Source organism: Takifugu rubripes, chromosome 19, assembly GCF_901000725.2.
Source record: "Takifugu rubripes chromosome 19, fTakRub1.2, whole genome shotgun sequence".
In the NCBI taxonomy this organism is placed as follows: domain Eukaryota; kingdom Metazoa; phylum Chordata; class Actinopteri; order Tetraodontiformes; family Tetraodontidae; genus Takifugu; species Takifugu rubripes.
This window is the reverse complement of record NC_042303.1, coordinates 5,348,590-5,362,471: the sequence shown is the minus strand read 5'-3', so window position 1 is coordinate 5,362,471 and position 13,882 is coordinate 5,348,590. Positions and strand designations below refer to the sequence as shown.

General features: G+C 41.8%; 1 protein-coding gene across 4 annotated transcripts; it reads right to left on the bottom strand.

Moving 5' to 3' along the window:
- Positions 1–1,251: 1,251 nt before the first annotated feature.
- On the bottom strand, positions 1,252–13,721 carry pacsin1b (protein kinase C and casein kinase substrate in neurons 1b). Of its 4 annotated transcripts, none has more exons than XM_029826952.1 (10): positions 13,530–13,721; positions 9,198–9,328; positions 4,833–4,989; positions 4,526–4,761; positions 4,280–4,435; positions 3,965–4,140; positions 3,765–3,885; positions 3,325–3,449; positions 2,913–3,073; positions 1,252–1,997 (listed from the first exon to the last, which is right to left on the bottom strand). In XM_029826952.1, exons 2-10 carry the CDS (start codon positions 9,267–9,269, stop codon positions 1,888–1,890), a joined length of 1,314 nt encoding a protein of 437 aa, XP_029682812.1. In that variant the 5' UTR covers positions 9,270–9,328; positions 13,530–13,721; the 3' UTR covers positions 1,252–1,887. The 4 variants fall into 4 exon arrangements, with proteins under 4 accessions (XP_029682812.1, XP_029682813.1, XP_011615525.1 ...); XM_029826953.1 differs by lacking the exon at positions 13,530–13,721 and adding an exon at positions 11,001–11,131; XM_011617223.2 differs by lacking the exon at positions 13,530–13,721 and adding an exon at positions 10,920–11,125.
- Between the last annotated feature and the right edge of the window lie 161 nt (positions 13,722–13,882).

Here is a 13,882-nt window from a genome sequence, read left to right as displayed (position 1 = left end):
GGCCAGAAGATACATTGTTTTAAAATGATTATCTATCTAGTACCTTTTGGCTTTTATGGCATTTCTTACAATGAAAATATCTTTGGACTTATGGATTTGTTTACTGTTTTATTACCCTTCTGATGATACTTTATTTTTACTTATTTTGATACCTGGGCATTAGTGGGATTTCCTTGATATCATCTTTAGATGACATGCATGTCAGGCCTAAGATATTCTGTATCAATTCTTTGTTGATTTCAGTATGATTCTTGGATTTTAAATGAAATATTACTTTCAGAAAATGCAACATTGGTTTGTAGAAATATGGAAGAAAATTACTCTGCCTAAAAACTGAACTTCTTTGCTCCAGCTGAAAATGTAGCACTCTCATCAATATTTCAGAGGCAAATATCCTGCCTGCTTAATTATGCAGCATTTGTTGCGGCTTTCTCTATCTGTGCAGGACAACAGTAATCAGGGTGTCCAATTTCACCAATGCGCATGGTAACCATGAATAAAAGACCTCTGTATCATGCGCAGCGCTGCCACAGGCGCTCCCACTATCTCTGTGCATTCAAGCTCAATAGATACGTTTTTGTGCTGACAAATCTGTGAAATGGCCCTGCTACTACAGTATACGTTCACCAATAATATATCAATATGGCTGAAATGAATTTGGATCCCTTGTGATCACTTTGATCACCATGCACATGAATACAGAAAAAAGGGGGGGGGGCATCTGATCATAGCTAAAATGAAATAGTTATCTGGCAAGGCTTTTTCTAGTTTTTTTCTAGGGTTTTTTCTAATATATACAGTTTTACTGTACAGTTTTACTGTATATATTAGGTTTTCAATTAAATAAAAACAAGGAAGCTAGCGCAACACACCTGTTGGATACAAAAGATTTCCATCTCAACTGCTTCTCTGAACTAAATATCAGATTGCCACCAGCACTTGGTTAGTTTAGCACATCCTTTTCCAGAGAGATGTAACATATTAGCAAATTTGAACAGTACTGATATGTTACATCGCTCATTACATTACATAGGATACAAACAAAATATTATCAGTATGTTACATCTCGCTTGAAAAACATTAGCAAACTTGAGCCGTGCTGTGGGTTCTAGTTCTTTAGCTTTACTAAGCCATCTGCTTTATATGTGTGTGTGTGGGGGGGCATCTTTCACTTGAAAAAATACACAAATTTTACACTTAAAGAAATATAGTTTTGCAATTTTGCAAATAAATGCTAAGGAACTGTTTAAATTTCAGTTCTTTTTTAATACACCTGCTAAACCCATATAAAACACCAGAAGCTACGACTACATACATGTTGTAAAGTGCATGAATGTAGGGTAACTCCCGAATGAACTTATTTCCTGTAAAAACAGAGCGGTATTTATGTAAAGAATCAATCTAAAAAGCACCTTTCTTAAAATAATTCTATTTACTAAACATGTATTTCACTAAAAATGTACTGTCCACAAGCCCAAGAGGGAAGAGCGGTAGAAGATGGATGGATGGATGGATGGATGGATGGATGGATGGATGGATGGATGGATGGATGGATGGATGGATGGATGGATGGATGGATGGATGATGGATGGATGGATGGATGGATGGATGGATGGAAAACAATGTATTTGAGGAAAAATGTTTTAAAAAAGATTCAATTGTACATGAAACTTTAAATACATAGCTCAGTCGCCATGCATAACTTTTCAGAACATCATAATATTGATATAAGCCAGAGTATCTGAAGATGATCTGTTGAATTCCCTCATCTCCCAGATGAGTGATGATGAAAGATTGTCCCGGCAGAAGGAAGGGGAAGATTTGCATTTTTATCTCAAGATGTTATTGTCGCTGCGTTGTTCAGTCCGATGAGACAAGCTGGAAAGTTTAGATCAGCTCCACGTAATTGGCTGGGTAAAGACCTAGCTTACCATTGTCTAGACGACCTTTACACCAGCCCTGTTCATCCTCATCCTCCAGCTTGGTCAGCTCATCTCCTTTACAGGTCAAAGGAAAAACACAAACACAAATCAGTATACTAGAGGGTCGATGTCAATAAAAACATTAAAGAACTTTAAATACAATATTGAATTTCTTCTTTGTCCTAATTTTATGCCTTATGTGCAGTTCAATTCATTCTTGCATCCTCCAAATTCCCTCCTCATTTAGTCAGACCCAAATTTACAAAGAAAATAGTAGAATGTAGACAGATCCACAAATCACTAGTGCACTAATATTCATGGAACATGCTGACAATTAGCTTTGGAGAAAAATTAAATGATTCCGTAAACGTGAACTATCCAATCCTGCATGGTTGCAGTGCTGTTTCATTTTTATCTCAAATTGTTATTTGATTATTAATTGTTAATTGTTAGTCTCAGAAATCACAGGGGTCGTAAACATCAGAAGGCATCTAGCGGCACAGTCAACACAAAGCAAACCACATACAGACAATCATGTGAGATGGTTGGGGCAGTGGGGGTTAATGTACCTGCAGATATTGTTGTTTAGTATCAGACTAGAAAGCAGGATAGTATCAAAATTTTCTAACAACTCAAGAGATATATTCTGGAAAATGGCCACAGTATGGACACAAGAAAAAAACCCTAATGTGACTAGATGACAAGGAGATGAGAAATTCAGAAGGAATGAACAAAGACCAGCATTTACGTTGGAGAATCCAATCAAATGTGGTAAAAACCAAGCCTGCAGAAAGGCTTCCAGGCTGATGCAGTTGAGATGTTCTTAATAGACAGGTAGGTAAGTTTAGCTCAGCTATCTTAGCAAGGTTAGCGTAGCACAGATGACTTTTGATTTCAATACACGCTCATGACAGTCACGGAAACATTGGGTGAGTGGCAAGCTTGGTCTGTGTGTTTGGTTTCTAAGAAGAATTCAGGTCTCCCTCTCACCTGCTCTGAAGCTGAGTTCATCCTGCTCCTGGCCTTCATAGTGGTAGAGTGCCCTGACTCTCACGCCTCTGTGCACGTCTTCATTGAAGGGGTTAAAACCTCCATTCGTGTCTTCGTGTGCATAGGCTGTGTATGTCTGGTTCTGCTCATAACTGCTGATGCTGCAAAATGCGTTTTGCGCAGAAGAAATGTTTCATGTGCTGAGAGCGTCATTGCCAATGTGAATAACTATTTCTCCTATTGCCACTCCTTATTGTACAACAATATCATCTCAAAGAAATACAACAATTGTAATTACCATATATATATTTGAATAGAATTAATGAAAAATAACAATCACAACAGTTTGCAATCGACACAAACACAAAAAGCTGTGCGCCGTACGTTTAAATTCATCAGTGTTCAGCTTCACCTTTTTTGGTCTCCACTTGGACAGTGACCAACTGCTGACATCACGTTAGTAAGCATGACTCCATCACTGCCCTTCTTTGACCTTTCTTTCTTTGAGATGCTGTGAGTGAGGTCGGGGTTATATTCCTGAAATAAAATATGTTATGTTTTGTACAACTCTTCATAGAGGACTGTTTGGTTAATAATGTGGAGCGCATTCACTCTGCAAAATGCTGAGCTGACTAAACGGGAAATATTATAAACATAAGCATATTAATAAAACTTTTGACTGCAGAACCTTTTTTTTTTACTCAGATCACAAGAACTTAATCCAGATTAGCAGAAACACACACCCATAACACACAACATACAGTTTTTGTCAAAGCTTAGTTAGAGAGCAGATGAAAATCTATTTTCTGCATTTATTGAGTCTGGAGTGATCAAGCTATGTAATTTTTCTACCTCAAAGTGTGGCCAGTTCATGTGCATGCCAGGGCCGTGGATGTTGAAGAACCACTTCAAATCTTCCTGTGGGCTGGCTGATGTGACTGTAGATTCGAGCTCTCTGTAGACATTTGTCAAACTGTGAGAAAACAATAAGCTGTTAATGTCGGTGCATTAAACTGCCTGATGAGTCTTGTTCTTCTAAGTGTTCCTGAAACCTTTGATCCTCTGTTAGATTGAGGTGGTGTTTCACATCCAACAGCACCTCCCTAAAGAAATGCAGCCTCTTCTCTTCAAACTGCTGGCACTGGTCGAACACCTGCTCCATGTTCTCATTGTAGGGTTGAGTGCACTTGTTCAGCTCGTCCAGGACCTTCACATACTTTTCTTTGGCCTAAGTTGTAAGATAATATTTTATAATCAGCTAACAGTTAGCAGTGCTACACTAGCATGTCTGATGACTCACAAGCACGTTCAATCCTGAAGAGTTAGCTCTACATCTTGTCATGTTGGGCAGGAAATAGCATTCTTACCTTCTCACTCTCCTGTTTGCATTTGTCTAATTTGTCGTTGAGTCTTTTCTGCTGGTCAGCCGTCACAGAGGCTTCTTCCTTACTGTTGGCTTCTCTGACAGATGCCACCTTCTCATCCTTGCAGGCCATGTGGTAGGACTTCTTGGCAGCTTCGAGCTATAGAAAGAGTACCATTTAGTACAACATATCTGCTGTGTGGTACTTGGCCTAATTATCAGTATAGGGCATAAAGGCACCCTCTCTTACCTCTTTCAGCTTTTTAGCCCAGGGTTTTTGGGCTTTCTTGAAGCCCTCGTCTGCCTCTCTGGTTTCTTTGAATCCTCCCATCATTTGTTTGTGATATGTCTCTTTTTGCCAGTTCTTCACTTTTTCAAAGTCCTCATTCATCAGGCAGTTTTTTACATCCTGGTGGAGCTCACTCACCTTTTCGGCCTCTGTCATTAGTGCCAGCCATGCTCGCTCGACAGTACCATACTGAGGCCCTGGTGCGACAATGAAATATACAAAATATGTTGATGATAAATGGCTTTATGTGAAGGCCTAACATCATTACCTTTGTCTATCAACTGTCTCCATCGTTTGGACCATTCAGATAGCTGCTGTGAGTAGGATTTTTCAATTTTGGCCCGTTCCTGGATGCAGCTCATCAGGTCATTGCAGAGCCGATGACCATCGTCAATCCTTTTCACTGTATGTTTGTAATTGCCGATCTGAAAAAAAAGAATTGGTGATTATTGGAATAGTAGTTACCCTTGGTCATATAGTGATGCTGATTTAGGTGTGATAGGAGAGATACTTTTTCCTCATCTATAATAAAGGTCCCCTATTGTGATCGGTTGTCAGGAACCAAGCTAGCTGAATTGCTGTCCCAGTGGTAAAAGAAACAATTATCTGATTATACTGATAATCTAGATCACGGGTGATCTACCAGTCGATTGTCAATTGGTAGATCACATGACAATAAAAAAAAATAGATGTTAGCCTATCATCCATCCCGTCACTTGATTGATATACAGGGCAGCCAGTCAGATGACATCATCTGACATCCAACAGCACCTGAGGAAGAAGCACGCTGAAGTTCTAAGCAACATAATTCCCAGCCACGATACCAAACCTAAACAGCCTGCTAACCTCCGCAGAGCTGCACTACCGCATCCTCCTAAAAGATCAACACCAGCTGTGGGGTTGGAGCCTCAGTCAACAAAGAGTTTGTCTGGTGGAAACCCGCGCCACTCGGCTTGGAACAAGGGCCCACCACGTAACCTCCATAAAGGCTCAGCACCTGGACGGAAAAAGCCTCAGTCATCCTGATTTAGGATTGACTCCTTGACTTATGCAACAGGGAGACACTGCTGCCCCTCGTCTGTTTCCGCTGAAAAGGCCGCGCCTTCATTTTGTTCGGACAACAAGTCCCAAGAGGCACTCCGTTTTCCTCATACAGTCTCCAAAGCACAGCGTTTCAGATCACACAAATGCCCCAATAAAGGTGCCCATTTTTCACTGTGTGAATGTTCCAAATGTGCAATTAAGTTCAATACAGGTTCAATTATCGTCCCAAAAAAATGAATCATGAACATGAGGGTGGACTGGTAATGCCGTTTCCCACCGGCACACCAGGGGGCAACAGTCCCTCGCCTACAGTTCTGCAGGTCAGTCAGCTGGCCATTCACCTCCTTCGGTGGTGCGCATGCGCAGTCTCACCTTGTGTAGAGAGGACCATTGCCACAGGCTACCATTTACAGTTCAAAGTTCAGCCCCCTCTTTTCCACAGTGTTGTATATAGAGTTGTGGGGAACGAGACGGCAACAATATTGAGGGAAGGAATGAACAACTTGTTGAACAAAGGAGCGATACGAGTTGTTCCAGTTTCGGACACAAACAAAGGCTGGTACAGCCGCTATTTCGTTGTTCTGAAGAAAGGTGGAGGACTCCGTCCTATTCTCGATCTTCGAGTGCTAAACAGATTCCTACACACTTAAAGATTCAAGATGCTAACACTAAGACAGCTGCTGAACGCTATAAGCCCAGGAGATTGGTTCACAACGTTCAATCTCACAGACGCTTACTTTCACATAGTGATACACTCATACCACAGGCAGTTTCTGAGGTTCGCATTCGAAGGCACAGCCTACGAATACTTTGTTCTGTCGTTCGGTCTATCGCTTGCTCCCTGCACCTTCACCAAATGTGTTGAGGCAGCGTTGGCTCCACTTCGACAAACAAGGTGTTTGCATATTAGCCTATCTGATCGATTGGGCTTTAGTTGCGAGCTCCGAGGAGCAGGCGGATGTGCAGCTGTAAAAAACACTGACGCACATCCGAGCACTGGGGTTTTCAGTAAATCTTCAGAAAGGTTTGATGATCCCCAGTCAACAGTTTTCCTTCCTCGGGTTGGAAATATGCTCCCTCTCAGGTCGGGCACATCTGTCGGAGCACAGGGTGGCGGTGTTTCACCGCTATCTCTCAATTTCAGTTGGGACGCAGACTGCATTTCCGAATGGTTTTACAGCTGACAGGCATGATGGCATCAGTGATCGCAGTGGTACCACTCGGGCTGTTAAAGATGTGAGCATTTCATCGCTGGACGCTATCTCACCGGATTTGTGTTCCACGTCACCTCCAAATGAAACTGGTGATAATCCCGTCTTGCATGATGACTCTCCTCCCGTGGAGGGATCCCGGTCTGTTACGCCTAGGATCTCCCATAGGGAGAGTGTCTTTTCGCGAAGTGGTGTCCACCAAGTGGGTGGGGTGGGGGGCACTATGCGACGGAGCAGCAGTGAGAGGGTTGTGGACTGCGGTGCAATGCAGGCATCACATCAACTATTTGGAACTGTTGGCAACCTTTTTGGCTCTGAAATATTTCCATCCTGTTCTTACAGGCTATCATGTTCTGATCAGGACAGACAATATGACAGTGTTTTCTTGCATAAACAGACAGGGAGGGACTCGTTCTCTTCCCCTCTTGAACCTGTCTCACTCTCTGTTGCTGTGGTGCAATGCTCGGTTCCAGCGTCTCAGAGCTACGCATGTTCCGGGTCACTTGAACCTGGGACCTTCTCTCCAGAGGCAGTCCTCTAGTGAGAGAATGGAGGCTCCACCCATCTGTGGTGGCACAGATTTGGAGCCCTTTTGGCAGGGCAGAGGTGGATCTGTTTGCCTCCAGGACAAACACCCACCTCCCACCTGTTCTTTTCAATGATGGACCTCAGCACACCTATGCCCCCTCACTCTGCTGTAATGCCTTTCCCCCCAGTAGAAATTATTTTGCCGGTGCTGGAGAGAGTACGCCAGCAGGGGGCTGCCTGATCCTGGTGACCCCTTGCTGGCCGGCAAAATCATGGTATGCGGAGATAATCAGTTTACTGGCATCCAGACCCTGGCAACTTCCTCTCCACAGGGACCTCCTTTCCCAGACAGGGGGGGCGATTCTTTATCCACAACCGGAACTGTGGCGGCTGCATGCCTACCTGTTGAAAGGTCCAACTTGTTAGCTACTGGTTTACCCCCTAATGTGATGGCAACAATTGAGAGTGCAAGGGCATCATCTACTAGAGGCCTTTATGCCTCCAAATGGCAGGCATTTGAGAAGTGGTGCCAGGACCAAAATATTCTCTCATCTCAGTGTTCCATTGTGAATGTGTTAACATTCCTTCAAGAACTATTGGATAAGGGTCTTTCCTTTTCTACAATTAAGGTTTATTTGGCAGCAATTTCTGCCTGTCATGCCGGGTTTAATGGGGTCACACCAGGTGCTCACCCTCTGGCCATGCAATTCTTAAAGGGAGTCCGCAGGTTAAGACCTGTAATTAAGCCCAGCGTTCCCTCATGGAATTTGCCGTTGGTGCTAGAGGCTCTTTGTGATTCCCCTTTTGAGCCTGTTGAGTCCTTTGATATGACGTTTCTTTCTCTTAAGACTGCACTTCTTCTCGCTCTGACTTCGGCGAAGTGAGTGGGTGATCTTCATGCTTTGTCGGTTCATCCCTCATGAACCCAGTTCACTCTGGATGGTTATAAGGTTACATTGCATCCCAGTGCAGCTTATCTACCTAACATTATCTCGTCTATTAATTCTATGGCATTTGAACCTTTGAGTTTCTCTGCATTTGCTTCTGAGGAGCAGAGGAGGTTGCACTCCTTATGCCCTGTGCGTACATTATGCACATATATGGACTGCACCCAAGGTGGGCGTTTATGTGACCAATTGTTTGTTTGTTATGCTCATCCGGCTAAGGGCAAAGCACTGTCTAAACAGAGGCTTTCCCGCTGGATTGTGGAGGCTATCTCCCTGGCGTATAACAGCATGGGTCTTCCTTTGCCTCTGGGTGTGAGAGCTCATTCAACCAGAGGCATGGCGACCACATGGGCTTTGTTTAAAGGAGTAACTTTGAGTGACATCTGCTCTGCGGCCAGGTCATCACTGCACACTTTTGTACGGTTTTATCGTTTGGACGTGACAACCCCTTCGATGGCTCACTCTGTCCTCTCTGCTGGGTCAACGATACACTAGCGTGTTGAGGTTTTGTCTCTTGTTTGGTAGCTGCTCTGTGGGGCATGTATACATGTCTCATACAAATGTGTTTTACCGAGTCAATCGACTGAAAGGGAACGAAATGTTATGGTTATAAATTCTGTTCCCTGAAGGAGAGGAATGAGGTACAACACTAGGTTGCCCCACTGTGCAGCCAGGCTCGGTGAAGAGTGGCTATTGAACTGAGAAATGAACGTGGCAGTGGGAATTTATATGTGAGGGCAGACCTCACATACGTCACCACAGGTCATTTGCCTTAAAAGGCGTGAATAGAGGTTTCTTCAGCAGGCCATGTGAGGGCGTGATATCCCATACCAATGAGTTGTACCTCGTTCCTCTCCTTCAAGGGACAGAAATTATAGCCATAAAATTTCGGTTTTATCTTACCTCCCAGAAACTGTTTGAAGTTTCCTCCTGGCTCCCGGTTTCATCAAAAATTCCAGACATGATACCAGACATGTCACTATGGTCTCTTTCTTGGCTGTGGTGCTCAACAGGAAAGTAATGTTCCTTACCCACTGTGAAAAAAGAAGAGTGCAAAAGTCTTCAATCAAACAGAACTGGAGCTGATAATCACGCAAATTAGCTGAAATTATGTTAATTTAAAAAATCAACAAAGATCAATCAGTACACTCTTAGCATTATTTATATTATTGTTCTATCAACAAAGATTAGCATTAATATCATCTACTGTTTGTCATAAATTATGGTTCTTTTACTTTAAGAGATACCTCTAATTTCAAATGATTTAAATTAAACCAATAACATCCTTAAAAGATAGAATAATCAAGACATAAATAAAATACCTCTTGTGCATAATAGAAATAATCTATTCAAAGCTGAAACATTAAACATAAGTAAAAACGTCTCAATAGAGTCTTGTGGGGGAAAAAAAACGGATTGATTATGGGATATATGATAGAAACTGCTTGGTTATACAGGCACAGTTTTTACGCAAATGAGATGGATGCAGACAACAAAAAACACACCATAAAGGGTAACAGAGACAATGCCAAATGATGACACAAGGAAGAGGAGATGAGAGGAAATGCTAACAGATATGTTATGGACTCAATTTAGTCATTTTGTCTTTTGGGGAGAGATGACAATAACATTTTTCTAATGTGAAAGTAATATGAAGCTATGCCTAGCAGTGTATTAGCTATTCTTAGCACAAACACTTCAAATAAAAAGAAAGTGAAAGAAAACTAGATCTTCAGAAATTGAACCACAAGTTGCACCATAATGCTTTCTATGTTTTTGGTTTTTGTGTTTTTCAGGGTCATAAAAGTCATAATTTATTCTTTTTAAAATCACACTGCATCCTTCTAATAAATCACAAAAATGTGATAAACAGAAAGGGTTTTCATGGGGAAAAAAAGTAAAAGCACAAGCTATAGATTAACAAATGAAATAGAGAAGAGAAAACTAAACAACAGAAAAGGAAGGAGCAATGCAAATGTTTGATAGGAGGTTGGGGGAGGGTGAGACAGAAATGGGTATTTGGGTCAAATGTGAATCAATGGTTGAAGCATCGCTTTAACAATAAAGAGTAAAGGGGAATGAAAGCGGGTAGAGAGAAGAGTAGATTCAGAAATCCAAGGAAAACACACTGGTCAAACAGTTTTTTAAGCGAAACAAGTGTAATGAGCGGTTGTGGTATGGAGCCTGGGAGGTGGGTGTTTATCACGCTTGGTTAATCCATTAGCTGCATGTTGAGAAGGGGCTTTTGTCCGGACAGCCATTTACTTAGTTCACAGAAAAGAAGATTGCAAGGCAGAAAGAACACAACTTCACTGCTATCTCAGGTTTGCTTTCAGATCAAGACCCATCAGTAAAGTTTAAAAAGAAGATAAATTGGACTGTGTTGAAACACAAAGAATGCCTACCAAACACTGAATTATCTTCTTAAATCAGGGAAACCTGTAGTCACAGTTAAAGATATTTATAAGTGCAACACTACAAAGCAATAAAATGAATAAATCAGGACTCCCCATCTCTCTGAGACAAGAGCACAACCCAGGCAGCTTAAAAAAACCAGTAGCTCAAGCAACAAAGACTATGACTACACCCAGGGAGACCCCCCCTGCCATAGTTATAAAAGCTTACCGCCAGTCCTCCATTAGCAGCTGCTAAAACTGCAGCTAAAGACACATGGACTCCTCCAGCAGTTACCTCCTTTCATCTCACCTCCTTGGCTCTCCTCCTTTTATTCCTACAGCTGTTATGACTGATCGGGCATCAGCGGGAGAGTGGGGGGAATCAACGTCAAATCTATGAAGTGAGATCTTCCTGCCCAGAACAATGTGTGTTACCGCGTGTTTGTGTGTGTATGTGCGCGCTCACGTGTGTGTGTGTGTGTGTGTGTGTGTATGTGTGTGTGTGTGTGTGGAGGGGGATGATGTGTGTCAATGAATGAGATATAATCAAGTGCTGACATTGAGGTGGAAAAGAAAAGGGCTGCAGATATTTTTAGCGATCTGGTCTTAGTGAAAAAACAGAGTTGAACACAAACATTATTTTATACATTCTTGTCTAAATGACATAAAATATATTCTACAGAATCTCAGTCATAGGTAGGGCTAAACATTTCTGGACCATCACCATTCTCTCCTCACTGGTTTTACCATATTTTAAGTACCAAGCTGAGGTCTGGCACAATACATATACATTAAATAAATGCCATAACCATTGACAATTCTGTAAAAAAAAAGAGCAATTAGGTTAATTCTTAAAGGTGCTTACAGGAACTATACAAATCCTTTAAAATATTTACAAACTTTTTCAGCAAAGAGAATCTTGTGATCTGCGGGGCAAACATCATTTAAAACATCTGCGTAATCTCGCCTAATTTAAAAAATATTCAGCATTTCAGCAGTTAAAGTGTGGAACAGCCTGTGTGAGGACGTGAAGCAGTGTTAAAGCATGAGACAGCTTTAATGGAGAAGGGGTAAGCTTATGCCTCCCACGCCTTTTAAACGTGGTATATTTTTGTTTTCTCTATCCACATGTCCAAATGCAAGCCTTAAATTCAAATTCAAGTCAATGTTAAAGTTTTTTCTACTTTGTGGATTATATTTTAAATCATATTCAACATAGATTAACTGAATCTTACACCTGTTGTGTATTTGGTTGAACAATATTTTTTGTATTATATTCTATAGGAATTATGATGTGTGATTGACAGTCAACATTTGAACTGTGACTGATTGGATCAGACTGTTCCAAGAACAGAGTTTCAGATTAGATCCAATTTGGAAAGGATAGGAAATAAAAACAGAAAAATGCAGGTCTGTTTACTTAATTTCAGAAGTGTAATGTAAAACACTGCATACATTATCCACTTCAGTGTCACAGCTGCGGACAATCATGCCCGTGAGTCACTTCGCCCCGCACACCTGTTGTGCATCTGGACACTAATGAGCCCCTTTCTTAATCCGGCACACCTGCTCCCTACCAGATCGTTATTCGTGTTCCAATGACTTTCCAGCGTATTCCTATTTGCCTGCCTGCCCGGTTCCAACCTTGCCTGCTCCCCGGTAAACCCTGTCTGCCTTCTGCCCGATCTCGACCTTGCCTGTCCCCGACTATTCTATTCTGCTCGCTCCCTGGTGAATCCTGTCTGTTGTCTGTGTCTGACAATAAAGCGGTGTTCAGCCAAACTCCTGTGTCGCATTTGGGTTCTCATCTGGTTCGTGACACTTCAGAAACAATATATAATATCAAACTGAGTGTTGAGATGACCTTGACACAGGTATTCACAAGCTACTGTGAATCTGTACCCATAAGGTCAATTCTGTTGTCATCCCACTTGTAAAATGATTAATAATTACACAAGTTGTGTAATACATAGCTGCAGAACAAATGTTCAGTCAGATATTAACTAACTATTGGGTTTCCAGCATTTGTCAGACCAAACTGATCACCGTTGTGACAAGATGGCCATGATGAAACAACAGAAAAGAGCAGACAGACAAATGTGTCCTCCACTGACATACTGTACAGGTATTTCTAGAGATACAGCGATATCTTGCTCATCAGATTCCGGATTTATATATAGAACTGCACTCATGAATAATTCAAAACGTCATGTCAACCGATAACCAAATGGAGTCAAGTGAAGATGCTGCTTAGGGCTAACATAATTATGTCACATGATCAGTGAGAAGAGTTGCTTTTAAAAAAGCCACCATTACCGGTGAATCCTGATAACTCCAATTTTAACGTCACACAATCAGTCTGAACAACTGCGGTACTGAAAGCCACTCTTGATTCAAAAGGTCACAATATTACATCCTTTTCACAGAACTAAACTTTCTATGTGTCTTCCACCTGTTTAATAATTCACTTTGGATTCCAGTCAGATATTGTGTACTGCTCCTTGGAATGTCGGAAGTCCTGCATTGACGCTTGGTTTTACGATGTTATTACTTTTACAGTTTGTGACATCTAGCCTGAATAATTTTCTACTTGGGTGACTAAAATTATGAACTCAGTTCAATGTGCAAGTCGGTAGAGTCCGTAGCACTTTATCAGATAAGAAATCAGATCAAGGCCCATTGGCACACAATTTGACTTTTGTGAAGTAACATCTATTGTAGAAAACCCTCATTCAGTTAAGGAAACTCAAGTATAAAACACAAATACTCAAGTGGCTAAACTGAACTCCTAAAATAGGTATTCAGAAGGGTCATTACATATGAGAGCAGTTTACTGAACCTGATGTGTTCTCTACAGCAGCTCAGTCCTCGGCAGCATCACTCCAAGTAATTTCTGGCAGCTTTCAAGGGAGTTGAAACCTGAACTGCCCAGTTTAAGGGTATCACAATTCACCTGCGACTGTGACACATCCCACAGCCTCTGGCTGCAAATGCACATATGCCGGAGCTCTGGTGGAGCCCCGTGAGGACACATTAGTACATTAATAATTAGCTAGCACTCGAGGAGGGTGGAGACTAAGGACTCTCCTTTGTCACACACAAGGTGCCATGTGGTCATATCCAGACAGATAGAAGGATGAACTCATTGCACAGACAGGGATTGATGATAACGTTGCCCTTTCACTACGCTGT

Bases quoted from the DNA above. Each gene is read 5' to 3' on its own strand.
- pacsin1b (XM_029826952.1), bottom strand. From the start codon at position 9,269: ATGTCTGGTATCATGTCTGGAATTTTTGATGAAACCGGGAGCCAGGAG. The intron at 4,762-4,832 runs GTAATGATGTTA...TTGTCGCACCAG, and splicing joins GAGACAGTTGATAGACAAAG to GGCCTCAGTATGGTACTGTC. The intron at 3,450-3,764 runs GTAGAAAAATTA...ATTTTATTTCAG, and splicing joins TGAACTGGCCACACTTTGAG to GAATATAACCCCGACCTCAC.